Raw genomic sequence first — 27,598 nt, 5'->3', positions numbered from 1 at the left:
ACATGCAAGTTCTGGGGCCAGAAGGGTGGGAAGCGAAGCTTCAGCGACGAGGTGTCCTGCGGACGGGAATCCTGTTCTGAAAAAGGGTTCGGGCGGATCAGTCATTGTGTTCGTACTAGGTCACCACTTGTAGGCTTATGCCTCAGGCACGAAGGAATGAGACAGCTGACCCGAATCGACGCCACAGTAGAACTGTGAGCCGTGGCTTCACGTGCCACGGCCAGGCGCAGTCTTTATTTTCTTTTCATGCGGGCGCGCGCTATCCAGGTTCTAGGTGCCGCCCAAGGGAGGGCGCTACGTCATTTGCAGTGGCAAAATACAAAAGGAACTAGAGGAGAGACTTTGCTGCTGCAAAAAATCAGAATTAAAAGAACCTTTAGCTTGGCATGTGTGTGTGCTGGATAATTCAAATGGTACAAATCGTATGGTTCAAATGGTACAGTAAACCATCAAAGCATTAAAGGGGCTCTGAGCCACCCCCTTGGGCTTGGTGAAATAACATAGTTCGTGGGTAGCATACGCTGCTGTGAATATCTCAGCCAAGGTTTACTGTCGTACACAGTGTGTGGACCTCGCAAGCGGAGCGCGAAGTCACCTTTCTATCAAACGCTCTCTTTTCAACAGAAGCCTGCTTCTCTTTCTCTTCTGGACACTTTATTTCGTAATAAAGTGGATTCCCATACACGGCTAATATTAGTAGCTGCAGTCTGCTACGTAGGGTCGGTACTGCAGCCACCACGGGGTGCTGCCACGAGAGAGAGAGAGAGAGAGACACTACTTTATTCATCAGAGTGGGGAGCTAATTCATGGGCACATCAGAAAGGCCAGATCGCCGCCAGGCGATGCGTGACGGCGACATCTTCGACTCGCTCCACGGCTTGGAGTTGCACGTCCGGGCTGGAGCTAAGCAGGACTGGCTAAGCACACTGCAGCTCACTGAGGACAACCGCGTTTGGCTTACGTTTAGTGCGTCACAGGCACTAAAATCTGAAGTCATGGCATCCAAAATGAAATTTCACCTGCATGCCACGGTGACATTTAGAAAACAGTGTTGAGGGCACATCCCTCTCCACCATAGCCTTCACAGTGCAGGGCACTGAAGAGGGGACGAGAGCGCAGTGAAGGCAGTGTTTAATTGCCAGTAACTCCACTTCTGCCGAACGGACTCAAGTACTTTTTGCAGCAAAGTAGCTCTGAAATAGCCTATTTTCTCTTCAAATGCCTTTCTCCACTTCGATAAAAAGTGGTTCAGGGCGCCTTTAAGGGGAGAAGAGGTGATTAGAAACCTTTTTTTTTAACTAAGTTTAATAAAAATTGTCTCTCAGAAAGATTTTCCTGCTGGTTTCAAAAACATAATTACTTTTTAAGTTGACTGAGTGGTTCCAGATATAATGAAGATTACTTGAGATAGCTATTCCGGCGGCTAGCTTCCCACGCTATGCGTGCCGCCTTCGCACCTGTTTAAGCTTTTCCTAGACGCTAGAGCTACACTATGCCTGCGCAACCTTGAGCGATCGGAAAGCGCGTTTTCCACGCTTGGCCGGCGGAGAGGGGAGGCTTCGTTCCGGCCGCGAAGCTCTCCACATCTCAGTAAGGTGCCTGGTGGTGGTCTCGTGCTGACGATGCCCTCTCGGTGAGCGCATATTTCCCCCCTCATCTTTTAAGAGATTCAGTACATACAAGCATTTGTCTCGCAAACCAGATTTACTTCAAGGGAATTTTCCGCGTCTCAATAATTATTCTCGTCGTATTCGAATGCTGATTGCCGTGTTATAGTTTGTTAACGAAACTACCCCTCAAGTCTAAATATTGTAAGGCAGTTTTCCTAGTCTCTAAAGCCGCTCGAGTTCACGCTGCTCCTCTGGCGGCCATTTTTCCAAGAAATTATGCCAAGAAACTGTCGCGGACAACATCAGTCCCTTTCCACATAAGTATGAGGCTCGGAGCAGGAGCTATGGCGCTTGAGTGTAACCGCTGGCTTGACGAACCAACCGACTGAGCTGCCTTTCCGGGCAACATTGAAGGATCACGTGTTCAAATCACAAGTTATGTTCCTTTTTTTTTCCCCTTTTTTTTCTTTCTTTTTAATGTCTTTTCCTTCATTTTATCACTGTACGGAAACCCTCCTAAAAAAAAAATTATTTATCCTCAATTATGTGTGACCACACATGTGCAAGTCATAAATACCAGGTTCTCTAGCCAAGTGCCATCCATGCGGTATAACCGAGCTCAGATTGGCCCACCTTGACTGATCAAATAGGGCACCACTCTAGGTTAAATGAGGCGTACAACTCCTGTGGGACCCGCCGTGGTTGCTCAGTGGTTATGGTGTTAGACTGCTGAGCACGAGGTCGCGGGATCGAACCCCGGCCACGGCGGCCGCATTTCGATGGGGGCGAAATGCGAAAACACCCGTGTACTTAGAATTTGGTGCACGTTAAAGAACCCCAGGTGGTCGAAATTTTCGGAGTCCTCCACTACGGCGTGCATAATCAGAAAGTGGTTTTGTCACGCAAAACCCCATAACCCAATTTTTTAATTTAACTCCTGCGGGGACGGTAGAGTATCAGTCTCCAGTGCAAGAGGACCGTGATTCAAATCCCGTTGCCGCGCAATTCTCCACCAGAAAATACAAAAAAAAAAAACGTGTGTTGAGAAAATTGCACAAACAGGCCTGGAGTACGGCCTGATCCCGGTGACCAGAACCGGTAACGCACTCTCTCACCAGAGCAGGATTGGCCACCCTGGTGCAGTACTTGGCCACAACCTCCTATATCAATACAACAATCAAACCCCGGCCCTCAGTCCCCAGCAGCCGCGAAGCAACTGACCACGGCGGCAGTCAGATCTGTGACGCTGCAGAGGGTGCTAAGAATCCCTGACTCCGGACAGGCCGCCATTGGAATCTGAACCTGGCAACGTTTAACGTTAGAACGCTATCTAGTGAGGCGAGTCTAGCAGTGTTATTGGAGGAATTAGAGGGTAGTAAATGGGATATAATAGGGCTCAGTGAGGTTAGGAGGACAAAAGAAGCATATACAGTGCTAAAAAGCGGGCATGTACTGTGTTACCGGGGCTTAGCAGAGAGACGAGAACTAGGAGTCGGATTCCTGATTAATAAGGAAATAGGTGGTAACATACAGGAATTCTATAGCATTAACGAGAGGGTGGCAGGTCTTGTTGTGAAACTTAAAAGGAGGTACAAATTGAAGGTGGTACAAGTCTATGCCCCTACATGCAGTCATGATGACCAGGAAGTCGAAAGCTTTTATGAAGACGTGGAATCGGCGATGGGTAAAGTCAAAACAAAATACACTATACTGATGGGCGACTTCAATGCCAGGGTAGGCAAGAAGCAGGCTGGAGACAAGTCAGTGGGGGAATATGGCATAGGCTCTAGGAATAGCAGAGGAGAATTATTAGTAGAGTTTGCAGAACAGAATAATATGCGGATAATGAACACCTTTTTCCGCAAGCGAGCTAGTCGAAAGTGGACGTGGAGGAGCCCGAATGGTGAGACTAGAAATGAAATCGACTTCATACTCTGCGCGAACCCTGGCATCATACAAGATGTAGACGTGCTCGGCAAGGTACGCTGCAGTGACCATAGGATGGTAAGAACTCGAATTAGCCTAGACTTGAAAAGGGAACGGAAGAAACTGGTACACAAGAAGCCAATCAATGAGTTAGCGGTAAGAGGGAAACTAGAGGAATTCCGGATCAAGCTACAGAACAAGTACTCGGCTTTAACTCAGGAAGAGGACCTTAGTGTTGCAGCAATGAACGACAATCTCATGAGCGCAATAGTGCGCAATAGAAGTCGGTGGTAACGCCGTTATACAGGAAACCAGCAAGCTATCGCAGGAGACGAAAGATCTGATCAAGAAACGCCAATGTATGAAAGCCTCTAACCCTACAGCTAGAATAGAACTGGCAGAACTTTCTAAGTTAATCAACAAGCGTAAGACAGCGGACATCAGAAACTATAATATGGATAGAATTGAACATGCTCTCAGGAACGGAGGAAGCCTAAAAACAGTGAAGAATAAACTAGGAATAGGCAAGAATCAGATGTGTGCGTTAAGAGACAAAGCCGGCAATATCGTTACTAATATGGATGAGATAGTTCAAGTGGCTGAGGAGTTCTATAGAGATTTATACAGTACCAGTGGCATCCACGACGATAATGGAAGAGAAAATAATCTAGAGGAATTCGAAATCCCAAAGGTAACGCCGGAAGAAGTAAAGAAAGCCTTAGGAGATATGCAAAGGGGGAAGGCAGCTGGGGAGGATCAGGTAACAGCAGATTTGTTGAAGGATGGTGGACAGATTGTTCTAGAGAAACTGGCCACCCTGTATACGCAATGCCTCATGACCTCGAGCGTACCGGAATCTTGGAAGAACGCTAACATAATCCTAATCCATAAGAAAGGGGACGGCAAAGACTTGAAAAATTATAGACCGATCAGCTTACTGTCCGTTGCCTACAAAGTATTTACTAAGGTAATCGCAAATAGAATCAGGAACACCTTAGACTTCTGTCAACCAAAGGACCAGGCAGGATTCCGTAAAGGCTACTCAACAATAGAAGACCATATTCACACTGTCAATCAAGTGATAGAGAAATGTGCAGAATATAACCAACCCTTATATTTAGCTTTCATTGATTACGAGAAAGCGTTTGATTCAGTCGAAACCTCAGCAGTCATGGAGGCATTACGGAATCAGGGTGTATATGAGCCATATTTAAAAATACTGGAAGATATCTATAGCGGCTCCACAGCCACCGTAGTCCTCCACAAAGAAAGCAACAAAATCCCTATAAAGAAAGGCGTCAGACAGGGAGATACGATATCTCCAATGCTATTCACAGCATGTTTACAGGATGTATTCAGAGGCCTGGAGTGGGAAGAATTGGGGATAAAAGTTGATGGAGAATACCTTAGCAACTTGCGATTCGCTGATGATATTGCCTTGCTTAGTAACTCAGGAGACCAATTGCAATGCATGCTCACTGACCTGGAGAGGCAAAGCAGAAGGGTGGGTCTGAAAATTAATCTGCAGAAAACTAAAGTATTGTTTAACAGTCTCGGAAGAGAACAGCAGTTTACGATAGGTAGCGAAGCACTGGAAGTGGTAAGGGAATACATCTACTTAGGGCAGGTAGTGACCACGGATCCGGATCATGAGACTGAAATAACCAGAAGAATAAGAATGGGCTGGGGTGCGTTTGGCAGGCATTCTCAAATCATGAACAGCAGGTTGCCACTATCCCTCAAAAGGAAAGTGTATAACAGGTGTGTGTTACCAGTACTCACATATGGGGCAGAAACCTGGAGGCTTACGAAAAGGGTTCTGCTGAAATTGAGGATGACGCAACGAGCTATGGAAAGAAGAATGATGGGTGTAACGTTAAGGGATAAGAAAAGAGCAGATTGGGTGAGGCAACAAACGCGGGTAAACGACATCTTAGTTGAAATCAAGAAAAAGAAATGGACATGGGCAGGACATGTAATGAGGAGGGAAGATAACCGATGGTCATTAAGGGTTACGGACTGGATTCCAAGGGAAGGGAAGCGTAGCAGGGGGCGGCAGAAAGTTAGGTGGGCGGATGAAATTAAGACGTTTGCAGGGACAACATGGCCACAATTAGTACATGACCGGGGTAGTTGGAGAAGTATGGGAGAGGCCTTTGCCCTGCAGTGGGCGTAACTAGGCTGATGATGATGATGAATCACCTATTGTTTATCGGAACAGTTGTATTAAGAGTATCAGCCAGAATGTTTAAAAGGCATATGGCTGGATACTACAGAGTGTAAGCAACACAGCTGTAGGACTACTTTGTTTATTTTGCAGATATTACCAGTTTTACAGCAATTTGAAGTTCAGTCTCCAGACATGGCAATCAAGTGGTCCAATTAGTAGCCAGGTTTTAAAATTTACAAAAGCGAAAATTTAAAAATCTGCTCCTAGCATTGTGTAGTACACACATGTAACTACGTGCCGCTGCTAAAATTATGGCTCTATGTGCCCTGAAGACGAGATAGCGCTTCAACAACTTTAAAGAGCACCACAAATGAGATTCTGAGAAAACTTGGAAAAACAAGATGAGCTTATTTTTATAACAGAACACCACAAAATATTTGAATGTATACAAGTTCTATTGCATTAGTAGCCTCCAGCAATGTAGTCTGTCTGGCTAGTGTCATTATGGTGATGCCTTCTGAGCACCCGCTGCAAGTTTTCAGCAGCTGCATGCTCAGCAGGCATAGCCAGCTCGTTTGTCATGACAGCAGTGTCGTCAACGCGATCTAGCACTTCCGATTTTCGGTCAGTAGCAGGAGTTGACACTAATGCTTAAAGTTTTCCTTGAGCTTCACCGTCAATACGCCGAAAAAATTCCGGCTGCAGAATAGTAGCGTCGTGCCAAAATGTCGATGAAATGCGGCCGTTGTCAGAAGTGCTTCGGGGGACTAGGCCTAACACGCCATTAGGACCTCTGGCATCGCTCGACTGCGGGAGTGGGCTGTTATCGATGTCATCGGGAAGTGGCACGGTGGAGCATCGTCTCTTGAAGTTGTATGCCGACTTCCTCTTCCTTCCCTCTTTAATTTGTACAGGGTCCTGAATATCTGGCTGCACATGTTCAAAAAAAAATTTTGCGCTCACCGGTGCATTGCTCTTGCTAAATTTTCCTTTTTTAACCTAGGTAGGACATTTGGCAGTATAATAGCAAGAGATTGGGAGAGTTCCATAGGTTACGCTTACATCCATCCATCCACCTAGGACCAGCTTTTCAGACGCGATTTTTCCTCATAGGCGATAAGTTTCTCATTTTTTGTCTTAAAAAACAAGCGGCTAATCGTGCCAAGTGTTATACTAAACAAAGTTGACGCCTAAATGCGACCATTCTGCAAAATTTGAGCAAGAACGCTGCAGCGGTGAGCGCAAAATCTTTGTTTGAACACGCGCGACCAAATATTCCGGACAGTGTACTTCGGAGTCAAGGTCAGCATCTATGTCAGCGTTGCAAACGTTGGCACGCATGGCGTGTGCACAGCGGTCGCGGAGTGATGCGAAGACGCAAGTCCAGCTAATGGCATGGCTAGCTGAGGGTCTCGTGCCTTTGTCGACCAATTACAGCACGCATTGGGTCATCTTTTTGAGGCAGAATTTCTTCACTGCCAATGCGCAGACGGAACCGGTAGAGGCGAGAAAATGAAAACGAGAAACTGCTCTTTCAAACGATATATGGGTCGGTGCAACCGAACGACTGCGGGGGCCGTCACGCGCCGTGGAAAAAACTTTTTTTTTTCTTTATGGAAACTTTGGCTCGTATTTAGCCGACACTGGTGCCAAAAATTTATATTATGGCTAAAATATTGATTTAGAGTGCGCAAAATTTGGCGAAGTGGTAGAATAATAGTTGGAAATTCTGAAAATACCGGTTTCAAAGTGATTTTTCTTTTTTTTTTTTTCAATTTTTTGGTCTCTAACTCTGGAAACCGAGTACTATGAAAATAAAGTTTCCTCTGCTCTCTTCTACTTGTACATAGGTGCCTGAAATGCAGAAAAAGTGTGTTCTTGGCCCAAACTCTGTAATAGCTAAGTTGGAAAAGTGCGAAAGTTCTAACGTGCATCCCAGCCACGTTACCCTCACAGAGCCTACATGGTAGAGTAATCAATTACCTCTGCCATCTGCTGCCTGAAAAATAACCAGTTGTAATGATTGTGTAGAATATTTATATCGGTGAGCTACCGTGTTTTTGTCGGCATGTTTTTGTAGTGAGCATGCTCTGGTGCCTGCATCAGCACTAAACCTGTGTTCATTGGCAGAGATTGCGAGCGGTGATGATGCACTGTAGGAAAAAAACCTTGGTTTCCTTCTATGGATTTGCAGGGCCCTGGGCTCTACTATGTGGATAATGAAGGCAACCGGCTTCCAGGTAGTCTGTATTCATGTGGCTCTGGATCAACATATGCCTATGGTATCCTTGACAATGGATACAGCTACGAGATGTCAGATGAGGAGGCCTTTGAGCTGGGTCGCAAAGCCATTTTTCATGCCACATTCAGGGACTCTGCCAGTGGAGGCATTGTACGTGGTAAGTACTAGTTCTGGCTTTTTGAAATGACTTTGGTGTATCCCTTGGCGTACCCTAAAAGAAGAAAAATCAAATGCATTACCGTATTTGCACGATTCTAACAAACATGTTTCTTTAATAAAAAGTGTGGTCAAATTGACATGCACATTAGTTGTAATTATTTCTACTCAAAATCAAAAACAGTACCGATATTCACTTTAAAAAAAAAACTCGTTGCAAGATAGCTAGCCACACTGTCATCGAACAGACGTCTTCGTTTTACGTCTTGGTTTATGGTCACCATTTTTGCAGTTTGCTATATGCCTGTCATAGCGCTTCTGCTCAACTGCCTCTTGTGCTGGTAGTCCAGTGACTGGATGGGAAAAAAAGGCATTTTCATTACTAGGCATCCTTCAAGCGTAAGGCAATCCTTCTGGCAGAAGAACAGGGTAACTGGGCAGGGTTGCATGTGTTATGCATTCCCGAGACATGCGTCAGCAATAGGCAGTGACAAAGAAATTTTTAATGCATTATATAGAACTGAAGATGACTTTCTGTGGTTGGCAGACAGCGAAAAGGAGGTGTCGTAAGACTTCGACAACGACTAGCCACTAAGATTCAGCGGTGTGCATGTCTGTGTGCTTTTGTATATTCCATTTTCTCAATTTTTTCAACACGTTACGCGTCTACTCAGGTTTCGTCACTTGATGTGCATGGTAGAATCTGCACCAAGTTATTTTTGGGGATATTTGGGTGGTAAAATAACTGTGCGTTACAATCGGTGGTGCGATAGAATCGTGCAAAGACGGTAATTGAAATATGGTAATTGGCATGTGCTTTTGATGCTGCGCCAACACACCTATTTTACACTTTGCAATGTGCCTGGTGTGGTCACAGCAGGGCCAGTAAAATTTATCAAATCCGGCTAAATTCTTTGCCACTCTTATCATCCCCCTTATCTCCAGCATAACGAAATTTCGCTCCCGCCCATAAAGGAATACCGAGACAATAAGTAAAAACTTCCGTAGACGCACATGGTCGAACGATTGAATTACAAGCACTGTATTTGAGAGGTGCTTGCAAACGCACCTCTCAAATAGCGCGCAGCGCAACAACCGCTCCCGTGTGAGCAAAGGGAAAGCGGGATAGGAGCGAGCTCGCGGTAACATGATCAAACGCGCGTGAGGGGGTGGGTGGGGTGGGGGGGTAAGTTGGTGCATCTCGGCGATGGCTGCCCATGGCTGTAAGCGCACCTGAGCACATACGCAGCTGCGCACCCTGCTTTAGAGGTAATCTGCCACGTGTGCAAAGAGTGGCCGTGCCGAGAGGCCATGGCACCGTGTAAACTGCCTCACTGCACGTTTAGTATAGGAGGTTGTGTAATCTTGAGTTTCGGTTACCCGTTGGAGTGAGAGGCAGACGAAGCATTTGTGCTCCCCTTTGCAGCCGCGGGGGCAGAGTGCACACGAAAGCAGGATTGGCTTCACTTAATTCGTACTGCCGATGTGAATATATCGTCGACATGGCATGAAACCGTATCATTCGTCGCCGACTCCCAAATTCATCAAAATGAATTGTTTTCTCATTCAGATTTGCTTTTTTCAATTGCCAGATAACTTGGAAAATTCTGCGCCCCCTTTCCGTGTAAGAAAAAATTGATCGGCGACTGTATATATATTGCATAAAAGGTCGAATTTCAATAGAATGAAATTTTGATATAACAAAGCAAATTGCTGATTTTACCTACTTCGTTATATTGAGGTATAATTCTATAACCTCAAGCAAGGCTCACCAAAGTAGGCTAATGAAATTTTGACGCTGAAGTTTCGTTTTGCAGAACATTCGCTGTTGGTGCTGTCTCATTTTGCATTGACAAAATTCTCATGAAAGCAAATTCTTTCGCTTCCCTGCTAATGTCATTCTTTCGTGAGTCACCTGTATTTGCCGTATGTTTTTGGGTGTGGTGTCGGCATACCTATTTCACACTGTGCATTGTGCATGCTGTAATTGCAGCAGTATGGTGTTCCGCCTGTTTCTAGCCTCAACCGACAATAATTTGAGATGCAGTTCTCCCTTGATTACAGTGTAATCACTATCCAGCATGAAATAGATGCACCAATACCTCAGGCAAAATCACATTGAAAATGCATTCCACATGGTTAATTCACTTGCCAAAAATGTACTTGTGGCTTCTTGTGGACCGCTAAGCAGAGCTGCACACAGCATGGACACATGGCTGCAACATTTGTGAAGGGGTCACCACAGGCGCTACTAAGCCAAGCTCTCTCTATCTCACTGGGCACCATCACATATACTGTATCTTTCTGCATATAACCTGCACCCCAAGTTACAACAGCTCGGAAAGAAAGTACACGCGTATAATCCATGGAAATAACTTCATACAACATTGCTCAAATCTGCAAAAGACAGTCACGGTCCACACCATATCTTCGGCCAGCGGCTCTGTTCCCCATTCTTTGGCAATACTTATAAAGCTGGATTCACACGGTGGACGTTATCATAGATTAATCAGTCATGTGATACGCGATCTGAATTGGATCACTTTGCAGTTAGCATTCACACGACAGAGGATGGCAGCGCAGATGAAGCGGCCGTCACATGGGCAGCGGCAGTGGAGCAAATGTGACAGAGCTGAAAATCTCAACGGTGATTGAGCTCACTGCCATATCACTAAGCACTTTGCACGGACTGAGAGATCGCTTTAGGAACGGGTGACGTGCGAGTTTGCCGGCGCCGCATGTGCTATTTGCTAACTACTAAACGCAAAATGGCAACCGATAAAGAAGAGGAGTTTGGGCAGCCATGAAGGAGAGGTAAATGGAGTTTCAACACACGGGTGTGTAGAGGGTGGGTTTCCCTAGGAGATAACGAAACTTTGAATGGCGGAGATCCTTGTGAGGTATGGCAGTGCAGTACGTGCTGCAGTGAAGCCACACCTCAAGGTCCGCCATTTGAAGCATGCACTGCCGTGAAGCCGCACTTGACAGTGAAATTTGCAGATAAACTGCACGCCAACTTTACTGTGACTTTTGGTGCGAGTTATATGCGCTAAAATACAGTATGTCTGTGTTCTCAAAGCATGTGCAATCAGAATGTGCTAGGCCCACTTTTTCTCTCCCAACTTACTGGCATGTCTGAGCTGCTCTTAGTGTAAGATCACAGTTTCTTTCTTTTGTGGGAGCCACGTTTCAGAAGAAAATGTACATTGGCGAGATTTTCGTGCTTGTTAACTTACCACTTCAGGTCATTGCAATTGCCATCAACCATAGTGACCCCCAAATGTCTGTGGCATAGATTTGGGACACACAACAATAAGCAGTGGTTTAAAAAAACTGTTTCATTTCCCTGGAATGCTCTTGTAGTAAACAATTTTCTCAATTTAGAGATTTGGTTAAGCATCACAATTTTGCTTGGCACTCAACAGAAATAACCCACACAGGAGTGGTAAACAAAAGATGCACCACTGTGCCATTTGCTAGCCTAAATTATTTACAGCTGCACCAGTATTTTGTCACTGGCGTTGCAGTGGCTCCCTGGTAATGGTGACGATAAAATTAAACATGTAAAAGATTTTTAAAAGAAAGACAGCCCTGAAACTGGTTATGAACATAGCACCTTCCAGCTCTTTCCAACCAGTTATACCCCCATGACTTTAACAATGTGCACGTGCTAAGTTTCTTGCAATATACCCATTCTGGCATGCACAATGGTGCATGCAGCAGTTGTAACCAGCATCAAGGAAAATGATGTGCTAGACCAACAAAACAAAGCAGAACACAAGTGCTGAAAATCTGAAGATGAACTGTGATACAACAAACAAGGGAAAGAAGGAAGAGGGAAAAGCTATTGTCCTCTAGGTGTACACCCATGAGCAAAAGTATAAAAACTATAAGCTCTGTGGAAGAATATAACTTACTTGGAATTCAGACACAAACTGAAATTGGTGAGTGCGCTGGAAAGTTCGCAATACCAAGTTTTGTCTGCATTCCTCAATTTCATGTTACAATCATAGGCGGAGAAGAAAATCAGCTTTATTGCGGAATCCTTAGTTCATACAATTTTGCTTGGTAGAGTTTCATATAAAGCTCAAATTGAGTTGAACAGTGATAATGCAGAAACAAGACAGGAAGCAATGCTGTCTTGACTTTCACAAACCAGCTTCAGAGCATTTACTCTGATACAGTGGCACAAATACGAAAAAATACTTTCAAATACGTGAGGTCACCACACTGATGTATCAGCACTGGGGTTTTGAGTGCAGGAAGTTCGGTTGTCATTTTCTTTTCTAGTGATAACTATACTCCATCTCACAAGTTGTTTACAGTGCTGCCGAAGGTACGAGGAGTACGCGGGCAATATCCTTGCGCAGCAGAATATAATTTCGAGTGTAACAGTGATTAATGGCAGGATTAAAGAGATTTCTTTTTGCTTGATGCATGATATGTTACAGTGATGTGACATGTGGGACCTTTGCTCATGCTCATCATACACCACGAATTCAAAAGCTGCTGAGCAGATGACACGGTGTGCAATTTCAAAGCAGCGAATGCACTGGAAAAGGATAAACTACAGTCAGCAGTACCTGCAGCAGAATTCGCACACCTCCACGTAGCACCCACAGAGAACACGCTACAGTCAAGTCTTTCCAGGCTACAATCTACAGTACACCTTTCTCAAAATGCTGTGCCTTTCTCAAATCTCCACCTGCAATGTAACAGTTGCTTGTTAACTTCCAAATAAATACTTTCGGTGATCTTTTTCTCTGGCATTGCTAAACAGCATCAGGCAGATAGTGAAAGGCCATCGAAAGCTCAACTAACATCAACAACACTAGCGCTTACTTGCTAGGTCACATTGCCTAGTGCATTGCCATTAGTAACCATTTCACAACCTATAATTTGTCTTCATACACCAAGGGGGTGCAGTTCTGATGTGCAGGAAGAATGAGGTATTTGCCTCTAAATTCGGTCTCTAATAATAACGTTTTATAAGTCTAAACATATTTAGTGTTTCTCCTTAGTGCCTCTTTAGGCATTGGCATGAGCGGCCATAGAAATCAAAGGTGCCTTGTGTCACATAGTTTCTACTTCGTTGTTAAACCCCGCAAGGGCGTCTGCGCCAGCAGGTGTTTGCTGTGTTGCGACACCACGTACCCGAGCACACGAGGGTTGGACCCCCCACATGTAACCGTGCGCGGCTTAGCTGTGTCCGGGGAAAAAGGGATCCTGGGCGTTGAGCCAATTCCGGGTGTTTGGACCTTTACGGCCCCTCAGTGGCGGCAACACACCTCCTTGGCCTCCGCTTCACGTAGACGGCACCCCCGGACTGACCCACCCGGGGGAAATGGGTAGCTGCCTCTTACTGTCCCCCTCTCCACTCTTCGTCTTTCTTTCTCACTTTCAATCTTTCCTATCTTCTACTCATTTCATTTTACTTCTCATTTTCCAGGCAGCAAGGGTTAACCGTGTGTATCTACCCTGCCTTGGGTACATGTATTAGGTTATAGCGGCGTTGTATAGCTGATGTCTACAGATATGTTCCTAACCTCGTAGCGTCCCCTTGTTGGGCTCGGTGGTAGGTGGCTACCATCGCCACTGAATATTCTAAGAATGACATGGTAAATGCATTCCCCCGCCCCTTCGAGATTGTCCTAACAAAAGAGGGCGCACCGAAGCAATTTTTGATTTCACTCTAAAAAGCAACATAGAAACATTCCCACGCCACCATGTGATGCACAGTGAAGGATCTGTGCCAATGAGAAAGCTATCCCCATTCCTAGTAGCAAAATACCTAGCAGAAGAAATTGGAAAACAATACAAGGTTTTAAAGATGTCAAGTGGGGACCTCCTCCTTGAACTCAAGACCAAAGACCAAGTATTTTGAAAAGCTTGCTGTTCTCGCCAGTGTCGGTGACATCAAAGTCACAATCTCAGTGCACCGTTCTCTTAACACAAGCAGGAGCGTAATATCAGAAGAAGATTTCTTAAACTTGAGCGATGAAGAACTCCTGGAAGGTTTCCAAGAACAAAATGTAATCAAGGTTCAAAGAATAACTCTCCGAAGAAATGATGAACAAATCCCAACCAAACACGTTATATTTACCTTTGGTACCAGTATTGTACCTAGTACACTTGATGCAGGCTATCTGAAGATCAACGTGAGACTGTATATCCCAAACCCGAGGTGGTGTATCAAGTGCCAGAGGTTCGGACATGCATCGCAATCATGCGGAGGTAAATCGACATGTGCAAAGTGTAGTGCCAATGACCATCAGTCGGACAACTGCAATGCTGCTGCTCCCCACTGTAAAAACTGCAAAGATCATCCAGCGTATTCACAATCTTGCCCTTGCTGGAAGGAAGAAAAAGAAATAATTGCACTTACGGCGAAAAAGATTTTCTTCTATGAAGCATGAAAGAAATTAGCACACTTGACTCAAACAACCTACGCCAGTGCAGTGCAGTAGGGGGAAGCGCCGCAGTGGTCTCTGGAGTCTACAGGGATTGCAGTCAGTGGCCCAGTAGTAACTCCATCCACCCCCTTGGTGGCAGCAGCCAGTGCTGCTCCATTATCATCAAAGACGGGCCTGCAGACCCTAGTTTCGCAGGGCCCCAGGCTAAACCGAACTCCCAGGCCTGAGACGCGCGTCTCAGCGCCTAGTTCTCAACCATCCAGCGCCTCGGAGAAGGCTATGGGGGTTGATGCAAAAACTCTGGCATCATCGACGCCAAAAGATCAGCGCTCTGTGGAGCACATTAAGAAAGACAAGCTCACAATAACTACGGTAAGAAAGGGACCAGTAACCTGATTGGTCACCGTTCTTCCAATAATACATTTCCGTTAACAAATGTCACGTACAGTTGCTTAGTACATGTAAATAAATTAACATTCTCAATTCAGCCACTATGGCTTTATCACGCATTGGAATTATAGAGGACTGATTCACAATTTCGGTGACATTAAAGACATAATAAATAAGTTTTCACCAGTCACATTTTGCCTACAGGAAACAAACTTAGGCCCTAAACACAGTCATTTCCTTAGAGGCTTCACCGTTGTCCAAAGGGACCGCGAATGTTCCAGCCGTTTTGTCAGGTGGAGTGGCTACAGTCGTGCAGGGCGGCACTCCTACCCAAAATGTCCAATTGAATACATCTTTAGAGGTCGTAGCTGTCACCATTCTATCTTTCGAAGCCATCACCATTTGCTCACTGTATATTCCACCTGTATATTTCACTGTATTAAAGACTTAGATTATCTAACAGGTCAGTTACCGGAGCCATTTCTTTTAGCAGGAGATTTTAATGCTCATTGTACTGTTTGGGGCAGTGTCAAAACTGACCAAAGAGGGCAACTCAAAGATTTTATTCTGTCAAATGACATCTGTCTTTTAAACTCGGGTGCACCAACCTACTTCTCACCGACTTCCCGCATTTTTAGTTGTTTAGATTTAGCTTTTTGCTCACCCTCTCTTTTTACTGATCTTAAATGGGAAGCTCTCAGCATTTCATATGGTCACTATCATCACCACAAACCTTAGTAACAAGACCATGCCGATGGAAATTACAGCTCGCTGGCTGGCTGGTTTTTATGGAGAACGCGAAACTGAAGAATGTCTTTTCGCCAGAGCTTAGTATTGACGAACTAATAAAAAAAATCACTGAAGTTATAATCTCAGCGACAGAAAAGACAATACCCCAGTCATCCGGTATTGTGCGCAAAAAGATAAATCCTTGGCGGACAAACGAATGTACTGAAGCCAAACAAGAACAAACTAAGGCCTGGAGAATCCTACGGAGGTACCCCACTTATAACAATCTTCTAAATTTAAAACAGGCCAAAGCCAAAGCACGATTTATTCGAAGAAAGGCGGAGAAATTGTCATGGCAAAAATACATATCCTCAATCAACAGTACAGTCGCATCAAAACGAATGTGGGACCAGGTGAGGAAATTTAGAGGAGAGTACTCATCATACACAATACCACTACTTGCATGTCCAGGCACACATACAACACTACAGGACCAGGCCAACTTATTAGGTGGACACTTATCCATATCCAGCTCAGCAAACTATTCAAATACATTCTTAAAATATAAAGAGTTGGCGGAGAAAAAGAGACTATAATAATCCCCTCACAATACATCAATTAAACAGAGTTCTTTCTGCTGGTAAAAAAAACGGCAACAGGTCAACCTCATCAAGACGGCAACACAAGTCTCAAGAATGATAAAGCGGATAGCCACTAAAAGGACGGCGATGAAGGAATCGGACACCCTTCACCTAATCAGAAGTCTGGTGGTTAGCCGCTTCATTTACAGCTTGCCGTATTACGAGCTAACGAAAACAGAGAGGGATGCGATCAATTCGTGCTTACGGAAAGCATACAAGATCGCCCTACAAATTCCGCAATGCGCCTCAACCGAAAAACTCATGTCTCTCGGAATTCATAATACATTCGAAGAACTGGCAGAAGCTCAATTGATAACTCAAAGAAACGGACTTGCACAAACGACCACGGGTAGGAAACTCCTTGGCAGACTCGGGTATCACAAGTTCCTAGAAAAACACAACCAAGCTAAACCCATCCCCACAATAATCAGAAACAGCATCAAAGTGGCGCCAATACCCAGAAATATGGACCCAACTCTACATGCAGGCAGAAGAGAAGCCAGAGCTGCATACATTGAGAAAACGCACGGCGACAAACCAAACTCCCGCTTCATGGACGCGGCAAGATACCCAGGCGGGCAGAAAAGAACGGTAGCTGCTGTCACTGACTATTTGGGCAGAGAAATCATTACCGCCTCCACTCGCAACACCACTATCATGGAAGCAGAAGATATCGCAATAGCCCTTGCTATCAAAGCGACGGAACCAAACCAACAACAAATAACCATCCTGTCAGACTCTCAAGCGGCATGCAGAAGCTACCTCAGGGGACGAGTATGCACCACAGCTTATAGGATTATACGAGATATAAAACCCCGAGCCAGGTTTCACCTTATATGGGTACCCAGTCATGAGGGAATCAAGGGAAACGAAGAGGCTGACAGAGTAGCTCGTGCGCATGCTACACACCACGGGTGCTCACAGGACACCTCTGAAGACCTGATCCCGATTGACCAGAACTACTCTGCAATTTTAAACTACCACAGAGGAAATAGAATGAAACTACCACCCCCAGATAAGAACCTCAGTAAGGAAGAACAGGTTATATGGAGAAAGCTGCAAACGTATACACATAGCAACCTGCACATTCTCCATAAAATTCACCCTGAAAGATATGCGGACACATGCCCATGGTGCGGAGCCATGCCAACCTTAGACCACATCTCATGGGCATACACGGCATATACACAAAAGACAAACACAGAAATTACGGATCATACACAATGGGAGGCGGCGCTGTCCAGCTCACAGGAAGAGGTCCAAAGGGCCATCATCCAACAAGCAAGACGGCGTGCGGAAGCCAGTGGGGCCCTTGTCTAGGGGATCCAACCATTGAGCGTTTTATTCTTCAATAAAGTTGTCCTATCTATCTTTGACCGTGTCCACTACACAATGCTGGCACACCTATCTGAAGCATCGGTTGAGGCACTTAAATTCAACAAGGTATGGGAGTCTGGGGTAATGCCTACAGATAGGAAAAACGCCGTAGTAGTGCCTCTTCTAAAACCTGGTAAACCCGCAACATCCCCTAGCAGCTATAGACCCATTTCACTAACAAGTTGTCTAGCCAAATCCTACGAGAGCATTATAAACATAAGACTCACATTCATCCTTGAAACAAGAAGCCTAATAGACAAGCACCAGTGCAGATACAAAAAGGGCTGCTCCACCACTGGCCATCTCGTGCGAGTAGAACATGAAATGCATGACGCGTTTCTTAACAAACAATACTGCCTCGCGGTTTTCTTTGATTTAGAAAAGGCGTATGATACCACATGGTGATAGGGAATTTTGAGAGACCTGCCTGACATGGGGGGGGGGGGGGGGGGATTCGCGGAAGAATGCTAAATTGTCTATGCGATTTCACGTCAAACCGAACATTTCAAGTACGTCTCGGCACAATACTTTCGCCTGCGTTCACACAAGAAAATGGCGTTCCACAAGGTTGCATTCTGAGCACAACGCTCTTCATAGTCAAAATTAACTCTGTAAATAAGATCATCCCCCCCCATCATCTGTTATGCACTCATTATATGTTGATGATTTGCAAGTGGCTTGCCAGGCCTCAAACTTACCCACCTGCGAACGACAACTACAAATAACGATAAATAATCTTACACAATGGACTGACAGAAATGTTTTCCGGTTTTCAACACTCAAAACTGCTACAGTTCTCTTTTCCCAGAAATGAGGGTCACACTGCACTCCAGCTCTCACATTACATGGTCAGGGTGTCTACCAACCGGGGAAACTGGGAAAACCGGGAATTCTCAGGGAATTTGAACAGTCTGGAAAAACTCAGGGAAAACTCGGGGAATTTGTGCTTCTATCAGGGAAAATTAGCTGTAACTTTATTGAAAGGGAACGAAAGTCGTGTTAATGCTGGCTCCAGTAACAGAGGAATCGCAACGAATCGTCATTGACGCTGTGTCATCGGCACGATGTATTGCCAGAGTAGTTAACGACCGATTTTCTAGACGCCCGATTTTTCGGACATGCCCGATAATTTGCACGGCTTTGCGGCACCACCACGTACTCCATATAGTCAATGTATATTGCCCTGACTGCAGGTCTGAAATGGCATTAATCAAAGCCACCACCGCCGCTATTTTGATTATCTCGCCGCCTCGAACCGGCACTCTCGCACGCAGATCCGCTGGCAGCCGTAACCACCACCACAGCTGCTTCTATGTTCGCTATTAAGCTTCTTGCCATGCGCCATGTGCCGTGTTTTTCATTGAAAGAATTCGCCGCTGTCACCAATGGCACCGACTCCGCCTTTGTAATCCTCGCGATTGGCTTTGAAGCTCGCAGAGCACAGCGCGTTGTGTAATGTCAGTCTCCGAAAGTTAGCTTCGCCTCGTTACATTAGTGTTAGGCGGTGAAACATAACAAGCGTGGGAAGGGGCAATTGTCACGGGACACTGTATGTATTCCTTAATTATACACACGTGCACCCCCCTCTCCTGTCACAGTACGAGCACCGATATGCCTAGTAAGTGTACTGGCAGGCCTTAAGAGCTTTTTCGGGCGATTCAAAGGCGGCCTTACAATGCCTTCTGTCATCTCTTCGTCGCGTGGGAAGGGGCAATTGTCACGGGACACAGTATGTATTCCTTAATTATACACACATGCACCCCCATCTCCTGTCACAGTATGAGCACCGATATGCCTAATAAGTGTAGTGGCAGGCCTTAAGAGCTTTTTCGGGCGATTCAAAGGCGGCCTTACAATGTTTTCTGTCATCTCTTCGTCGCGGGTCATGTGAACAACTCGTGTCGGAGATACGAGAAATGCACCATCACATGATCACGAAAGGACACGACGTCGTGTTTCAGTGGCTGCCTGGTCATTGCGGTATCTCCGGCAACGACCTCGCTGACGAAGCTGCTAGGAAAGCACACGAAGGAGCAACCCTTGTTTCTATACCTTTATCGCGGACCAATGCAGCCCAACACTTAGGCAAACTAGCGCACTCTTTGACATTGGAGAAGTGGCACACACCTGAATTCACTCAACATCGATTGCATTCCCTCGATCCCTTTATGCAACTGCGGCTGTTACCAGGTCTTCCGCGAAATTAGGAAACAGTGCTGTGCCGCTTACGTTTGGGCGTCGCATTCACCAATGCATATGCATTTTTTATTGGAATGGCTGATAGCGCCGAGTGCAATGCCTGCGGTGTCGAGGAAACCATAGAATACCTACTGTGCTACTGCCCATCTTTTGAAGATGAAAGGCAAGACCTCTGCACAGCTCTCAATCAGCTAGATGGAAAGCCGTTCACCTTGAAAAAGATCTTGGGACCATGGCCTCGAATATCGCAGCTACAAAAGGCCACAAAAGCGCTACAAAAGGCCACAAAAGCGCTGCTGCGATACTTGAAAGATACCGGATTGAGTCAGCGTCTGTGATCCGGACTAAGTGACCGACTGATATCCCCAGTGGACTTTCTCTTTTAATCTTTCCGTCCCCCTTTCCCTTTCCCCAGTGTAGGGTAGCCAACCGGGCTCAGTCCTGTTTAACCTCCCTACCTTTCATTTATCATTTTCTCTCTCTCTCTCTCTTTTCGGGCGTGCCTGTGGCAATTTTAGCCTTTAAGGGCAGTCAAAGACAGGCATTCATTATTTTTGGACTGCCCGACTTTCGGATGTTTTTGCGGCCCCTAGGGAATTCGAAAAATCGGACGTTGACTGTACAACTGACCAAGAGGATGCTTCAGATGATCCATGTGGTGAAAGCGTGGTAGAAGGAGGATCAGAACAGGAAGGACTGACGCACTGAGGAATTAACGGGAAAGGAAGGGTGCCGCCGCCTTTTTGAAGGAGCTTGAGCTAAAAAAACTAAGTGTTGGCTGACGCTGAGATACAGGTGTCCCTCATGCAAACCAAAATAAACTGTTTTAAGCAGTGAAACCCAACACTGAGATGTTGTGTACGGGCTGAGAGTATGTCAGGACAGTTGAGGTTGACTTCCCAGCTGCTGAGAGAGAACCTTAGTTGTGACAAAGTTCAGGGCCTCATACAGATGAGCTTGCTATCAGTTGATAGAAATAGCTCATATTAAAAAATATTTACTTATGTATGCATCTCCTTTTCATTCGTATTTGAAAATGTTCGACTCAATTTGGAATGGGCTTTACCATTTCTTTCACTGTGCATTTTACTAACACCTTCCTTCTGTTTTCTTTTTAAATAAAATAGATATTAATCCTTACTATTCAAACTGGATTAAGTTATTTTTGTTTTGTTTCAGCATGCTTACTAGAGAGTGACAGCATCGGGCAACGTGGTGTCAGCCTGTCTTGACATAAAATAAAGTTCTGGCTCATTCAGGGAATTTTGCAAAGGTGCTCAGGGAAAACCTGGAAAACTCGGGGAATTTGGAAATGTCAACTTGGTAGACACCCTGATGGTACAACGCTGCCGGTCAAAGAACACTACAAATTTTTAGGCGTAACTTTTGACACAAAACTGAACTTCCTGGCCCACATTAACGCAGCTAAAATTAAAGCAAATAAAGCACTAAATATCCTCAAGGTTTTATCGCATAAGCACTGGGGATCTGACCGAACTTGTCTACTACGTATATACTGGTTCCTTGTACGTAGCATCCTCGACTACAGCAGTGTAGTTTGCAGTGTAGCTAGGCAGTCCTACATTAAGCGACTTGACCCAGTTCATAATCTTGGCCTGCGACTACTGGTGAGTGGTGCCTACAGAACATCGCCTGTCCTAAGTTTATATGTTGACTGCAATGAGCCTTTACGCTTTGCTATGTATTAAGAATTCGGTCATCACCACAACATACATGCTACAACATCAAGAAAGGGGGTTAACCGAGGGGCCCAATTTTTATTCGTCATATCATAAGAAGCCAACAAACACTGACACCAAGGACAACATAGGGAAAATTACTTGTGGTTAATAAATGAAATAAAGAGACGATTAATTAATGGAAATTAAAGTGGATGAAAAAACAACTTGCCGCAGGTGGGAACCGAACCCACAACCTGCGGCAAGTTGTTTTTCCATCCACTTGAATTTCCATTAAGGTATTGTTTCTTTATTTCATTTATTAAGCACAAGTAATTTCCCCTATGTTTTCCTTGGTGTCAGTGTTTGTTGGCTTCTTATGCTACAACATCGTAACACAGTGCAAATCACGAGTACACTACACAAATAAACCGAACATGATTTGGCCACTCGTCTTACGACACGAGCAATACTGTCAGACTTTGATGTTCCTCCTGAAGCCCTGCAGGTTGCTGAAAGGCCACCAAGATTGCCCCCGTGGTGCAATTTTACACAGCTATGTGACTGGTCGTTAACACATGTAAAGAAAAAAGACATTCCACAAGAACACATAATACAAGAGTTCCGAGCTATTCAAGAAAAATATATAAACTACACGGAATTTTACACTGACAACTCTAAAACACAAGAATACGTCGGTGTAGGGATCATAACGAAAAATTGGGAAAATAGCATTCGGATAAATAATTTTTCTTCAGTGTTTACCGTTGAAGTTTATGCGATATGGATGGCGGTTAAGAAAACTACTACCGACAAGCAGAAGAATGCTATTATTTATACCGACTCGTTAAGTGCCCTAAGAGCTCTAAACTTTAACTCCGTGTCTGAACCCCTGCTTGGCGATATCCTAAACATAGTACTATTTAACAAGAAATACAGAGGAACCATACGATTCTGCTGGGTTCCAAGCCATGTTGGGATAGCAGGGAATGAAGCTGCAGATAGAAGCGCATCCATGGCAGCGCACAAGAACATAACACACATAACACTTCCATACAAAGACAGTATCCGAGCGATTCATAAGGCCCTAGCATCAAAATGGCAACAAGAATGGAACTCGTGCTTAAATAACAAGTTAATATGACTAAACCCCTGCTTCGCCAGTGGAAATCATGCATGCACCAAGAACGGCTCAATGAGGTAATCTTATGTCAACTTCGAATTGGACACGTGCATCTAACACACAGTTTTCTACTTCGAAATGAAAACCCACCAACATGCAAGAAATGTCATGAATCGCTTACAGTAAGCCACATCATTATGTCATGTCCACACACTGAAACACAGAGGCGGAAACGTTTAAAAAATTTTTCACTTGCATATACCTTTACACCCTGCCTTAATATTGGGCGATGATCCACTAGTGCCATTCACTAACTTGTTAAGAGTTTTTAGATGAAACCGGTTATCTACATCAACTTTAAGGTAACGCAGCTATTGCTGCCTTAACATTGGATCTCATACTGTCCTGTGACTAACGCAGCATGGCCTTAGTCGCTTTTGCGCCATTAAACCCGAATTAACGAACTTCATTGTTAAAGGTAAAAATAGATGACGACCACAAACAAATGATAATGGTGTTTCGACTCCTGTACGGGAGCTTTGTTCACAAGGCTCATGATAGCCTTGTGATGAAATCACAATAGCCTTATGCATGCATGCGCTTGCTTTCGCTTTGGCACCATTGGCCCTGTGCACGTATTGCATGTCCTGTCATGACATTCTTGGAGTATCACGTGCATCCTTGCCATTAACATCCTTCATCACGTTGGCTTGCTCCCTCCATAGCTTCCATGATTTAGAGCTTCAAGTTTATTTCACAAGCCCCCGCGGCTGATAGCGTCACAAATTCTTTCTCTATGGCGTCGCCGGCAAAGGGGAGTGAATGCTTCGTTTGCCTCTCCCTCCAAGGGGTCACCGAAACTCGAGATTACGCAACCTCCGATACTAAACATGCGGTAAGACAGTTTACATGGTGCCACGCCTTCTCAGCACACCCACTCTTTGCACACGCGGCAGATTACCTCTAAAGCAGGGTGCCCGGCTGCGTATGTGCTCAGCCGCACCTACAGCCATGCGCAGCCACGGCTGCTGAGACCAGACGGATGCCAACTTGCTCCCCACTCCGCCCCAGCCCGCTCCCTCACGTGCGCTTGATCGCATTACTGTGAGCTCACTCCCCTCCCCGGCTTTCCCTTTGCTCGCGCATGAAGGCGGCACTCCTCAAACCACCATATTTCTTGTCTCACCTTCGCACACTTTCACTCGCACCTATAGCACAAAGTGCATGGGGCGCGATAGGATAGGATAGGAAATTATCGGTTATAACAAAGGAATTTTCGTGGCACTTCAATATTGTTATAAGTGGGTTTGCTTGTGATGTGGATGCCAAATGCAATCTTTTTCAACATTGAACAAGCATAGACATAAAGTTTCAGTTCAGTATCTATTATGGCGCCAAGAAATTGCGCTTCATTTGAAACATAGGGTTTTCTCATACAAGGCAATGAGAAATATGGGGCGAGAGATGCTTGTGGCGGCTCGCCTCAGTGTTTCTTATAGATTTCTCAAGCTTACAGGCTGCCACGGCAACCTTCTCTCATTTTTTAAAAGGCCCCTTTTGGGGCCACCAAAGCGATGCCTTGGTGGAGCTCGCGTATCGCTTGCCATCTGTGACTCCTTTTTGCAGTTATATCAGTGCCATTCTTCAACGCGGATAGCCACGGCTTGTTACACGCGATCAGAGCGCCTAGGAAGCAGTTATACGAATGAACACAATCAGCAGCTGGATGGGGGAATGTGGTGAGGAGGTGCACTGGCCTGCCCGCCATGCAATCCAGTTATAAAAATCGGTTATAACAAAGGAATTTTCGTGGCACTTCAGTATTGTTATAAGTGGGTTCGGCTGTGATGTAGATGCCAAATGCAATCTTTTTCAACATTGAACAAGCATGGACATAAGTTTCAGTTCAGTATCTGTTATGGTGCCAAGAAATTGTGCTTCATTTGAAACCAGTAAGTCATAATCAGCGCTGTTAACAGAAGGTTGAACTTTGATTGAAACACCATGAATGTGGTTTTTGTGGAATTGATGAGCTGCTGGTTATTTTTTGCACCATAAAATAATGTTGAGGTCAATGTGCAGTTTCGACCGGAGTGTGGGAACTGCATTACTGGATGTGAAGATTGTTGTGTCATCAGCATGTAATACTGTATACATTTTTTCTTGTTAAGAATGATAGGTAAGTCATTAAAGAGCAAAAATAAGAGGGGGCCTAAAATTGATCCTTGGGGGACTGCTACCTTGATAATTTTGGATGACAAGATATGACCATCAACTTTTACCTTCTGAGACCGGTTACTCAAGTAGTTTTGAATAAAGTTTAGAGAAGGACCACATATGCCTAATGGTTCAAGTCTGACAAGCAGTATGTGATGATTTATAGTATCAAAGGCTTTCATCAGATCGATAAATACAGATTCCATAATTAGGCCCCTGTCAATAAATTCCTTAACATTAATGTGATAGGTGCCAGGTTCTGTAGAACATCCTTGACGAATTCCAAATTGCTGAGTGCACAAAAGTTGTATTTTAACAACTTATGCATCAAGCATGTGCAGAATAACTTTTCAATCGCTTTTCCAAAGAAAAAGCCAAGCATGATGTATTTGACAGTCACATTCACAAGTGTCCTGAACTCTGGGGCACTTGCATCCCCCCCCCCACCGACCGCGACCCCCTTCGACTTGTGCTTTCCTCTTCATGCAGAGCAAGGTGATTGTGCTGCACTGGACACCTGTGTTTGATCAACGTTTATTAACAATGTAATGGTGTTCAGTATTTGTTTAGCTTAGTTTTCATATAATTGCCATATTATTACAAACCCACTTATAACGATACCAGTTTTAACAATATATCATTTATAACAATAAGCTGCTGCACCGTCGACTTTTGTTTTCCATGGTGAAATAACTCGGGTTACTACAATGCCTGATGCCGCATTATCAGTTATAACGATGAAGTCTGGCTGCTGGGTGTCCGAGCCGAAAGGTAGTGAAATGCGAAATCCTTGAAAAGAAAAAAAGCCGCTGCACGATGGGCCGCTGCACGCTCATTTTTCAGCCATCTCTGTGTGGCTCTCTCCCTTCCACCCCTCCAAACACAAATGGGCTGCGCCCATAGCGCTACGACGCTACCCCACTCTCCAAAACACAAATGGATCGCAGCAACTGCACCACAAGAAGATTGCTCACATGTTGCTCGCTGGCTCCTCATTCAGTACAGCTCTGCGAACAGCTTAATTGCTTGCGTTCGTTTTGGTTGGTTGTGTCGAAGTCGTTCCGGGCCACGTGGTTTCTCAACTTCGCTTGACGCGCCATCGAAACGGAAGATGGCTGATCCGCCCGCTGATCAACGGCAATGCACGACGTTGCCGGTGAAAAGAAAGCGCACAGCTATAGATTTGGAAACTAAGTGCTTCTAACCAAACATTGTGAACGTGCTTGCATCGGATAGCGACAACGGCATCGATGACGCAGTAGGGCAGGCTGCCTCAACGTTGTCCTCACAGGAGGCCCGGCATGATTCAGTCACTTTGGGGCTTCGTTTTCGCGAGGAACCTTCCGCCGCACTACGTGGAGCGCTTGGATGCCTTGGAGAAGGATGTCTGCAAGCTTCGCGTAAAGCATGCATGGCTGGCGGACATAGACTTTTCTTGTGCAAGCCAGTGAGAAATGCATGGCGAGATGCTTGTGGCGATCTCTCCTCAGCATTTCTTCTGGATTTATGAAGCTGACAGGCTGCCGCGGCAGCCCTCTCGCAATTTTTGAAAGGCCCCTTTTGGGGCCACCAAAATGATGCCTCGGCAGTGCTCGCATATCACTTGCCACGCATGACACCTCTTTGTAGTTACAGCAGTGCAATTCTTCAATGCTGACAGCCACAACTTGTTACACATGATGGGAGCACCCAGGACGCAGTTAAATGAGTGAACACAATCAGCAGCCGGGCAGAGGAAGGTGGTGGGGAGGGGCACTGGCCCCCCTGCCTATATAGTTTTCTCATATCAGCTCTGCCATCCCCCTATTTTGATTTTTTCATGCAACCTGGTTATAACGATTGAATTTTCGTGTCACTTGAATATTGTTGAAGTGGGTTCAACTGTATGTGCAAGTTCTTGCTTTAGCTTGCTTAGCTTGAACAAAAACATGCATGTTATTAATCCGAAGCCTCTCCCCCCCCCTCCCCTTTATGACGTGCCTCTCGATCAGATCATTGTTTTGGCACTAAAACTGCAGGTTTTTTTCGAACCAAGTGTTTCATTAAACTCTCTTGCTAATCCCAGCATTTATGGTTTTCTTTTTTTCTCATCTTGTGTACGCGTCTTCGAAGGCTGGGTTTCGTCGTTTGTCATGCAGAATTTACTCTTAAATTTTCCGACAAAAACACCTCTTCTGATTGAGCTGATGATCAATTTCTCAAGACACAAAAGGGCACATGCTAAGATCTAAAGCCATTCATACCTACATTGTGAATAAGAGGTGCTTGCAATACATGCACAAAGAGTTTTATGCCTGTGCCCGCACTGCTTATGTCAGCCACTCGGTAAGAGCCAGGGAGATCATTAATCCTGTTGTATTTTTGCGCAGTGTACCGTGTGAAAGAAACTGGCTGGGAGTGCATCAGTGAAGAAGACTGCAAGGACTTGTACTACAAGTACCAAGCAGAGAAGATGCAGTGATACTTTGTCCCTGCAGTTTTTCATTGCACAAATAAACAGTAATCCCAGCTGTAATTAGATTAGTTTTCCTTTTCTAAAGTGTATGTGATGTTCTATGCGGACCAAAATTGAATCACCATTCCTTTTGACATTAAATACCATGTCACACAGTCTTGCAAGATTTAAAATGAGCATACTGGTTTCATGATTACATATGAACACAATGCATGCACTAATTGTAGCACTTGCTTTTTGTACACTTACAATTATTGCATGGTGTGTGTTC

At 45.0% G+C, this 27,598-nt stretch overlaps 1 protein-coding gene across 1 annotated transcript in view; it reads left to right on the top strand.

Annotated features, from left to right (window-relative positions):
- LOC142591494 (proteasome subunit beta type-5-like) overlaps positions 1-27,387 on the top strand; it is a 71,428-nt gene extending 44,041 nt beyond the window's left edge. Inside the window, exons 6-7 of the mRNA XM_075703824.1 lie at positions 7,901-8,105; positions 27,242-27,387. Of these exons, the coding sequence (XP_075559939.1) occupies positions 7,901-8,105; positions 27,242-27,333 (297 nt within the window). The 3' untranslated portion in view covers positions 27,334-27,387. The remainder of the gene's footprint in view (positions 1-7,900; positions 8,106-27,241) is intronic.
- Positions 27,388-27,598: the final 211 nt, after the last annotated feature.

Source organism: Dermacentor variabilis, chromosome 1, assembly GCF_050947875.1.
Source record: "Dermacentor variabilis isolate Ectoservices chromosome 1, ASM5094787v1, whole genome shotgun sequence".
Taxonomy (NCBI): domain Eukaryota; kingdom Metazoa; phylum Arthropoda; class Arachnida; order Ixodida; family Ixodidae; genus Dermacentor; species Dermacentor variabilis.
This window is presented reverse-complemented; position numbering and strand designations above follow the sequence as displayed.